Source organism: Limulus polyphemus, unplaced genomic scaffold (assembly GCF_000517525.1).
Source record: "Limulus polyphemus unplaced genomic scaffold, Limulus_polyphemus-2.1.2 Scaffold2113, whole genome shotgun sequence".
NCBI classification, from domain to species: domain Eukaryota; kingdom Metazoa; phylum Arthropoda; class Merostomata; order Xiphosura; family Limulidae; genus Limulus; species Limulus polyphemus.
The window spans coordinates 1-11190 of record NW_013667723.1 but is presented as its reverse complement, the minus strand read 5'-3'; the positions used below and the strand labels follow the sequence as shown (position 1 = coordinate 11190).

The following is an 11190-nucleotide window of genomic DNA, read 5'->3' as shown; positions in this document are numbered from 1 at the left end:
GCACTCTTCAAACTTGTTAATATTGGTAGGCACTCTTCAAACTTGTTAATATTGGTAGGCACTCTTCAAACTTGTTAATATTGGTATGCACATTTTAAAACTTGTTAATAATGGTAGGCACTCTTTAAAACTTGTTAATAATGGTAGGCACGTTTCAAACTTGTTAATATTGGTAGGCACGTTTTAAACTTGTTAATAATGGTAGGTACTCTTCAAACTTGTTAATATTGGTATGCACGTTTCAAAACTTGTTAATATTGGTAGGCACTCTTCAAACTTGTTAATATTGGTAGACACGCTTCAAACTTGTTAATATTGGTAGGCACTCTTCAAACTTGTTAATATTGGCAGGCACGTTTCAAAACTTGTTAATATTGGTATGCACGTTTCAAAACTTGTTAATATTGGTATGCACGTTTCAAAACTTGTTAATAATGGTAGGCATTCTTCAAACTTGTTAATATTGGTAGGCACGTTTCAAAACTTGTTTTCAGTTGATTTGTGTAGCAATGCGTTGTTGACTTACTACAAAGAACATTTACATTTTTCTTTTGAAATGTTCTAGATATATGTTACATATCATTAACCACTTTGGAAACATAAGTTATATAACATGTAATTAAACAGAAGTTCCTCTATACAAATACATGTCTATAGGTAAAGGACAAAGATGAGGTGATTCTTAAAATAGTCATAGTATTTCATTTAGCAGTAATTTTAGGAATGTGGTCGAAATAATCTTTTTTTTTCTCTTTAAATACCCGTTTATAAAAATCGCAACATAACAATATCCTAGTGAACTGTAGTACAAAAATGTTTTCCACCGACAACTTTACCAAGCCAGTTCCATTTCTAGTTAGGTTGGTGTTGCTACCAAACAAATCAACCACCCCGAATACAGATCGAACTTCCCATTGAATAGGAGCAAACCGAATGCTTCCTTATCAGAGTAATAGAGAATCATTTGGATATGTCCCTGTGATTTGTTTTGCATAAAGTTTCTAGTTTTGTAAAACTCGACTAATCCCATTAACGTCCCTACGACACTGTTAGTAAATCAAGCTAATGAAAATGAAGTTATTTTGTGAAACTTATATAGGCTCTAAAGGTTTCTTTTATAAACTATTCACCAACAGATGATCTGCCCAAGACTACAGATTTTCGATGCGCATATGTAAAAGACTAATTTAAGAAAAATACGCAAATTTATGCCAAACAATAACGTAGCCTACTTTATATGGGAGCTAACCTATACAAAAATCCAAGAATAAATCGAGTAATTTTCATTTAGAAATCCCGCATTTATGTTTAAAAACTTTTATTTACAAATTTTAGTATCTAGTAGAAAGCTAACCTTTGATTCCCTAATTGAAAATCAATCTACGACCGCTTGCCTCAAACATGACGTAGAACAATTTTACACAAACCCGAACAACAACAGCTTCTCACAGACCGAATACACGACAATTTGTCGCAAACTTAACTGAAAATGTTTGTCACAAACCTATGAGTTGCGGCTCTTTTATTAAGTTAGTGATAACTCCGTATAAGTTCTTTATAGGATCAAAGATGGGATATCCATCGTCAACCAGTTCTCACAAAGATTCTTCGGATTTCAATGCCAAATGTCAGTTTCCCAGTTTGTGTTTAAGAATTTTCGCGCAAAGCTACATAAACGTCTATCTGCTCATAGCCGTCCTTAATTTTGAGCTAATATACTAGATGGAAGGCAGCTAGTTAACAACACCCACTGCTATCTCTACGACTACAGTTGTCTAACCAAATATTAGAATTTGATAGTGATTCTAACAGCGCACCTATGGCCTTAAGGCGTGGAACTCGTTTTTATGAAAAAGGGCCGCGAACCGTGAACCTTCGGGTTCATACTCCGATCACGCTAACCACTAGGCCACACGCAATTCGCAAATGTCACACAAAAATCCTTCATTCAGTTAAGGATTGAACATGACGAAAAAATCTTTAAGTGTTCAACGTGGAAAGTTTTAAAGGCTTCTTGATATATTACACTTTCAAATGTTTCCAGGAATGCACGGCAACAAAAACATGTTACGTATTCGCAGTATCCTTTTTACTTGTACTGTTGTTTGAAATCTTTAGTGCAGCGTATTCTTAAGCGAAGAATTATGAAAGTATATGCTATGAAACGTGATACTTACAAAGGAGAAAATTACATTTATTACTGCATGACTACTATTATAAAACATTTGAATAAGACTTAAAGTATGGTACAAAGTCTGTCTTTGATGTTTAAATACTATAAATACAAAAACACGTGTAAAAAAGAAACAAGTTACAAAAGAAACAAAAATAAAAACACATCAATTATGATACCACAGTGAAACGCCACGTTAGGTTTTGAATTACCTAACTATTTTCGATTAACTAAATAGTGGGCCAGGTGTTCTGTATTATAAATACATTGTCATAAGTCATATTAAAAAAAAGGCATATATATGTATATATACTAATACTAAACATGCTACGTTAAAATCGATGTTTTCATAAAATAGCTAGTGGTCGGAAACAGTCGCTAGGCGCTGGTACACGGGGCCCGTGCTCCGAATCCCCAGTTGGTGTGTTGAAAAATCATAATAGAAAAACCATGATCGATATACTGAAACGCTGAAAATTCCCGCGCCTATGGGACTGAGCCGCGAATCTTTTTAGCACCCAGCGACTCCTCTGAGTGAACTTTTTAGGTTTTGTTATTTTCCAGGTCAGTGTTTTAATTTTTTTATTTAATCAAATAAACGTTTTTAGCTGACCCACAGGCAAAAACTGAAGCATGCATATAATTGTCTATGAAGACTGACAGTTAACTGTCACGATTTGATTAAATTTACGCTCAAGTAAAAAAGCAAAAGTATGTGATACCAGCACAGAAACACAATACGTATGAAGGTAGCCCAGTTAGAAAATCAGCAGAAAAAACATCAAGGTTGTGATATCACGTAATAAATGCCAAGTTAGGTAGTAGGTGAGTTTCTCTCTTTGTTTCTTAGCGCAAAATTGCACAATTGGTTACCCGGGTTCTGATCGAACTCCGGATTTTAACGTTGTAAGTCCTTAAACATACTGCTGACCTACCAGGGATTGTTTGTTTTGGTGCAAAGTTACATAATGGGTTATCTGCACTCTGTCCACAGCAGAGAATCAAACCCCGGATTTTAGCGTTGTTGGCCGTTAACTTACCGCTGACCCACCTGAGAACATAGATGAGTTGAAAGAAAAAGCATGTGTTGCAGTTCAAATATGGAGTGAAGTATGTGTTGCAGTTCAAATATGGAGTGAAGTATGTGTTGCAGTTCAAATATGGAGTGAAGTATGTGTTGATATGTAGGCAGTTCTGACACAACATTAACAGTTAGTGAAGTACTATTTCATTAGAAGTTACAAGATAATTAAAAAATAGGAATCTAAAAACCTGCAAATAGAGATCGTAAAATAAGTAAAGAAACAAGGCTGGAGATACTGTAGACATTATTTACTCAAACCACAATTTTGGCGCCATGCTGTTACCTAAAATTAGATTTGGTGGATTCAAAATAGGGATTTGCAGACTGAGTAATTAATAATGTCTACTGTATCTCCGGACTTGTTTCCTTTCTTTTTTTTACGTTCCCAATTCGCAAGTTTTTAAATTCCCTATTTTTTATTTATCTTGCTTGCTAGCTATTTTATGCTCAACTATGAGCAAAGGATTACTTGATATGGTAGCTAACTTTATATACTGTAATGATGATAAGCACAGCTAGTAGTTAGCTGATGCGGTTCATGATGATTTACTGTAGCTATTGACCAAATGATCACATTAGTTCGAGATGTAAAATGTTAAGCTGCAGTTGGAGATTGTCATGTAGATTTGATACAACACTCACTAAGCGTGTGTAATATTTTTACCTGTAGAAAAGTAGTCGTTTCAAATAAAGCACATACGTCTAAAATATCGCTTTAAATAAACCTTCGTGTTTTTTAAAGTAATTATTCTATGAATGTGTGTAATAAAATTTCATATTATGCGTATTTTTGGTTTGTTTTACTCCTTCACTTCATACATAATGCGGGGATTGTATAGTGTACAAAGCACGAAGTATCTACATGTTACAGTCATCTAACGTTTATCTATAATTATTGGCTGGTAATTCCTGTTTCACCCTGTACTTATGCTTTTCAAAGGGACACCGAATAGCTGTAAAAAAACAAACTTCAAGGGGTAATGATAACATCGTTTACACTAGAATTATCATGTTCTTTAGTTTATGTAAATTATAGAAAAAACAAATCGACTATTCAATACCCTTCGCAGTACCTTATTTAGTGTTTGGTGCAATATACCAAGCCGTTTTTGTTGTAGGCTGTCAAGAGAATAAGAAGCATTACAAACGGGCTGTTTTGAGCGGATTTTCTTTTCTTTTTTTAAGTCTAGCATGTATATTTTTGGTGCATTTCTATATATGTATAGCCTTAGCAGTCAATAGAAAAAATTTTTAACGTATTGTTTGAGCTGAATCTTTACTGTTTAAGGTGCTTCTTGCCCAAAAGTTCTATTATGGTTTTGTGCAATTCTTTGCGATCCCTATTACGAACCACTTTCGTGGTTCACGCTTAATAAGAAATTTAAAATTCCAATAACTCCTTTTGCTTCTGTTTGTCTTTTTTCATAGCTTTTGATACTTTATGCTTCTCTAACGTTACTCTAAACTGGCCTAGCTACTACAAAGGTCAAGGTTAGGTGATGTATGTATACAAGTGTATCATAAGGAATTCACAAAATGAGGACTGAGTACCTGAAACTGATATTCCAACTGATCAAATAATCTAAAATAATAATAATAATGAACACAATTTCGTGTATAGCAATTAGTGAAAACTCACAGTAAACGGAACAAACTGTCAGAAGTCTGATATTAGAGAAACTAGTTTCGACACATTCGTGCGTCCTTTTCAGTCTCACGTTGTCTTCTGTTGACATTCACTCTTTCAAAATGTCATAGTTACAATGACAACACAATAACAGTGCATTAATATGGAAGTATATTGTAAAACAAATGCTTTTAGAACTGATGAAAAGATTTAACATCGGAGAAAATTGGAGAAGTGCAAGTTAGAAAACAGATCATGCCAACAAAAAATAGTGCGTCTAATATCCTCAAACACGGTTGTTTTAAAATACCTCATTATCACTTTAGTATTAATCAATCACTGTAAACAGTTTATAAAATGAGTGTAACGAGATGCCATGCGATTGAATGCTGAGATAATAAATCACTACTGTTACCGCGCATACGACGGCCTCGGACTATGTGTTAGTTTCCCTAAAAAAGTAAAACAAAAAAGAGCTAGCATTAGTCATTCATAAACCCAGCAATAAGACCAAAACAGCGTTTCACGTTAAAACAATAACATTTCCCAAAACGTTCCATAGTGTGTATACATCCGCTGGGAGGATATGAAGATAACTTACGAACTTATAGAAAACGAAAATAAAAAAAAATCTTAAATTTGTTATCACCAAATATAGCTATCAAAACTAAATCTTTTATTCTTACGCCAAAATTCTGCAAATTATTTTAGTAGTATATTGGCGTGAGAATAAAAAAAAAAAAATATGTTTAACCAACCAAAAAATGTACAGAGAGATGGTACATATATCTATATATATGCATAACTAAAAATGTCACATGTATTTTGTTTTGTTTTAAACAGAGTGGATGCTACATGGAATAAATTTAAATTTTTTATCAAGTAACAAGACGATGTAAAACAGTAACTCAAGTAATGACTGGTACAAAATCTTACGATAATTAAGATTTTTACTAAGCAATAAGACGATGTAAAACAGTAACTCAGGTAATGACTGGTACAAAATCTTACGATAATTTAAATTTCTACCAAGCAATAAGACGATGTAAAACAGTAACTCAAGTAATGACTGGTACAAAATCTTACGATAATTAAGATTTTTACTAAGCAATAAGACGATGTAAAACAGTAACTCAGGTAATGACTGGTACAGAATCTTACGATAATTTAAATTTTTACCAAGCAATAAGACGATGTAAAATAGTAACTCAAGTAATGACTGGTACAGAATCTTACGATAATTTAAATTTTTACCAAGCAATAAGACGATGTAAAATAGTAGCTCAAGCAATGACTGGTACAGAATCTTACGATATTTTAAATTTTTACCAATCAATAAAACGATGTAAAACAGTAACTCAAGTAATGACTGGTACAGAATCTTACGATAATTAAAATTTTTACCAAGCAATAAGACGATGTAAAATAGTAACTCAAGTAATTACTGGTACAGAATCTTACGATAATTTAAATTTTTACCAAGCAATAAGACGATGTAAAATAGTAGCTCAAGTAATTACTGGTACAGAATCTTACGATAATTTAAATTTTTACCAAGCAATAAGACGATGTAAAATAGTAGCTCAAGTAATTACTGGTACAGAATCTTTTTGTTAAGAAATATTTGCTGATAATTGTTAAAATAATTAGTGCAACATGACTATAGGTGAAAAAAATTATATATTAAGATTGTTTTTTTGCTGTTGTTTCTTAAGACTCTAAAGATTCATTCTTTCAAATTAAGGTTTCAAACTTATGACAAACTTGATGGAAACAAAGGTTTATCCAGTAAGAAAAGTAATTAAATTTTTAGAAAAAATATAGAGATATAACAAGTCTGTAATATTCGAATCCAAAGTTATCTTTATACTGTGTGAAATGTCCAACTTTTGTGGCCATCAAATATTATTCACAGTATCTTTGGCTGCAATAAGGTGAATTTTTTTGTAAATGGTAAAACCATTGTATCATTTCAAGACTACAAAATCCAATTACATAAGAAATCCGTGATAAGTATGTGATAAAACAAGATGAAACAGTTAATTATGAATATAAAAAAAAACAGTAAGCACATTATTCTACTTGTCTTTTGATCAACGAGAATACAAAAATCACAAAAGGTTATATTAAGATTAATGAATGGATTTGACGACCTTATATTAAGATTAATGAATGGATTTGACGATCTTATATTAAGATTCATGAATGGATTTGACGATCTTATATTAAGATTAATGGATAGATTTGAGGATCTTATATTAAGATTCATGAATGGGTTTGACGATCTTATATTAAAATTAATGGATGGATTTGACGATCTTATATTAAGATTAGTAAATGGATTTGACGACCTTATACTAAGATTCGACGATCTTATATTAAAATTAATGAATGGATTTAACGATCTTATATTAAGATTAATGAATGACTTTGACGATCAAAAGCCCTGGAAACCGCACAGCAGCTATACTATTCAAAGAAACACCGACTTTTGAAAGAAAAAAATAGTCAGAACTAAGAGTATGCAATATAAAACGGTCAAAGTATATATTGAAAGTATGTCCCAGAATACCGCTGCCTGATATCTGTACTAAAAATAAATGTGGCCGTTAAAACACGTTATACACAGAAATAAAAGGGACAGGTCCAACGTTCGGAAAAAATACAGATATAAAAACACATATATCAAAGGCTTATTAAGATTAATGAAGTTTTCTTTTTGATTTTATGCATCCGTTATTTTCTTAAATGAAATTGCATTCAATGAAGACCATGAACGTTTCCAATTTTCCCTTCCCTCACAAATACGATAAAACTATCATAATAAACAACTGGTTCATCAGTAAGCCAAGATACAACAAATTAACAGCTCTATTTATTAATAAAACAAAATGAGAGTACATTAACCATACCTGTCTTTTCTCTTCGTCATTTGGAAGTTCTTCCACTGCTGGAAGTTCTGTTAGAAGACTAAACTTCCGGTCGTACACACATCGATGCAACTGCTTGTCGAGCATTCGGAAGTTTTCGTAATTTCTTCGGACGACCCACGATCGGCCGTTGCTCGCTATTTCCACACAAAACCACCACAAACGACCCTCATTCTCCTTATCAGCTCTGGTCACTGGTAACTGGGATACTTTAGAGGCGTCGGGACGTTCATCACACAAGCACATCTTTATCGAAAAAAGTTAAAATTATTTGTAAATCATCTTACAGATTTAAAAAAAAATCAAATGAATCTTAAGTTCTACACTCTTGTGCGCTATATTAAAAGCATATTTGTTTTTCATATAGTGCACACATGACATCTGTATCCCTCTAGAGCATAATAAACTTTGTAGAAGGTTCTAACTGACACAAGTTGTTGTTAATGTTATTATTCAGAACATTCTGAAAGTTAAAGATATGCCGAGAAAATTACTATTTTAAAAACTATATACATTACAATTTTAAACATCGTTACGATAAAATTAAAAATTATTGACCAGTCAGTCTACCCATTTTGCTTTCTGTACCAAAAATTTCACTTTATCATTTTGTCAACATTCATCCCAAAGAACAACTGAGCATCCTAAATAATCGCGTGCGATTCACATCCTTCATTAAACGAGCGACATAAAATTTATCCTTCTACCTTATAAGACCGAAAATGTCACGTGCTCCAGGATTTGGGAAAAATTATACTTCTATGAGCACTTTTTTACACAACCTGAATTTCCTGTCCACCAAGTTGTATTTTGATTTCATAAATTATTATGTACTTTAGTCTCTAAATTTTAAGATTTGTTTGTTTGTTTTGAATTTCGTGCAAAGCTACACGAGGGCTATCTGCGCTAGCCGCCCCTAATTTAGCAGTGTAAGACTAGAGGGAAGGCAGCAAGTCATCACCACCCACCGCCAACTCTTGGGCTACTCTTTTACCAACGAATAGTGGGATTTACCGACACATTATAATGCCCCCACGACTGAAAGGGCGAGCATGTTTGGTGGGACGGGGATTCGAACCCGCGACCCGAGCTCCCTAACCACCTGACCATGCCGGTCCCTAAATTTTAAGAAGTATCTTTGAAGACTTTGACCAATAACCCAAAATAAAGGCAGCTTACATTTATGTTATATGTATATATTATATAACGAGATGACCACAGGCATTCTAAAAATGAATAGTGGTACAATACTATACAACAAAATACTGCAAACTTGTGCTGCAGAAAACAAAAACGGAAAACCTGTCTTTTTCAGGATATTGAAAAAATTACACTATCCCAATACTGAACAATAAGATACTCCCAGTGATAACAATAGAACGATACTAACGATACTCGTCAATGAATTCAAGTTACAGAGTTATCTTACAATACTAAAGTACACAATACTGCAAACATGGACGGCAGAAAATAAACACAACAGCTGCACACTTGCAATACTACAAACACGGACGACAGAAAATAAACACAACAGCTGCACACTTGCAATACTCAAACACACGACAGTAAACACAACAGCTGCACACTTGCAATACTCAAACACGGACCAGAAAATAAACACAACAGCTACACATTTGGCGATGTTAACATGGGTATAGAATAGTTTCACTAGTTACAGTATTTAAATTGCGAATATAATGCTTCCCTCAATATTATAATGTTTTCCATCACTAGTTACAGTATTTAAATTGCGAATATAATGCTTCCCTCAATATTATAATGTTTTCCAGTCAAATACTTGTGGGCAAGAATGAATCCGTGTGACACATATTTCCACGTCAAACGGATATAATCTTGTAACTAATACACAATATCTCTTGAAAATATACCATAGCCACATTCATATCCACTATTGGTCACTGTGACAGGTGTCATTAACACGCCCGCATTGGCAGCGTAAGCTCCTACATCCAGTGTTGCAGCCGCAAGAAATTACTGTTAAGCAGGACCCAGGAACAGATGAAAGAGACGTGAGTATTGGATGCACAGAATGTCCTCATGACATCATCAGCCCATAGAGTCTGGAGAAGGGCAGATCAGGATAGCTTGCCTCGTAATGGGAACGCTTGATACGTAATGATAATGTGTCACATGTTAGTGAAAGAAACGCAGGTGCATGAGATTTAACGAAATTTGATTGTGGATAAAGTATTATTATGTGGAAAGTCAGGTTTGCAGTAGACGGTTTAATGGAAAATAAGCGATGTTTAGCATTTTGAAGAGTAAAGTCAGAATACAGCTTCACAAACAGCAAATATGGATTCAACACACCCAAATGTTATTTTTAAAAACCGCATTCCAACTATTCCCCCACCAAAATATGCGTAACATTTTATAAAGTCACATTTTTCTGATTTCCCTATGTTTAATCTATATAAAAAGAGACCACAGAACAAAGTATGTTATATAGATGTATAGATAACAGTGAAATAATGTTACGTGAAAAAGGTAAAATAGATTGGAAAGAAAAAGTGTTGATTTAAAAATCATGTTTTGAACACGACATACGACTTTATTGAAAACTTTAAATCGTGTATTTTCTAATTCTCGGTGAAACGTATAATCCATGTGCTTTACAAGTTATAAGACCTTAGACTTGTGCTGAGTTACCGGACAGCATGAACGTATGTTTTAATTTAAATTAGGCAACTGACCATATTCATATGCATACGCCTCTTCCATGTATGTAATATACATACTAAGTAGAATTTAGCCCCCAGTGGCACAGCGGTATGTCTGCGGACATACAACGCTAGAATCCAGATTTCTATACCCGTGGTGGGCAGAGCACAGATAGCCCATTGTGTAGCTTTGTGCTTAATTACAAACAAAGTACGACTCTGCTTACTGAAGCTGATAGACACAACAACGCACTGTGAAATGTATGTTAAGTAAATATTTCTTTTTAGCTGTTATAAATTAATCAGTCACATACACGTGTGTGCTGACTGATAACTATAACAATGACTGTTAGATGTTATCAGAGGCGTCTCTAGGCACTGGAACACGGGGCCCGTGCCCCGATCCTATATGACATTACCCCGAATCCTCAGTTGGTGTCTTGCAAAATCAGAACAGAAAATCACGATCGATATCATACTGAAACACCGAAAATTCCCGCGCTTAATGACCCGAGTTCTAAATATTTTAAGCACCTATCGACGCCTCTGGATGTTGTCTTACCTTTTTCATGATCATACACATTTGTATTTGTGCATGTAATCATATTTCTTTAAAATCAAAGAATCACTTGATAAATAACTACCTCGCGGTTCAACTGTCAGAAGAAAACAATGCGCGCTGCTGACCGGTATTA

At 33.8% G+C, this 11190-nt stretch overlaps 1 protein-coding gene across 2 annotated transcripts in view; it reads right to left on the bottom strand.

Moving 5' to 3' along the window:
- LOC106465982 overlaps window positions 1–8056 on the bottom strand; it is a 107695-nt gene extending 99639 nt beyond the window's left edge. Inside the window, exon 1 of one of the 2 annotated variants that reach the window (XM_013926232.2) lies at window positions 7797–8056. In XM_013926232.2, the coding sequence (XP_013781686.2) occupies window positions 7797–7901 (105 nt within the window). In that variant the 5' untranslated portion in view covers window positions 7902–8056. The remainder of the gene's footprint in view (window positions 1–7796) is intronic. The other variant, XM_022393947.1, reaches the window with a different exon arrangement.
- Between the last annotated feature and the right edge of the window lie 3134 nt (window positions 8057–11190).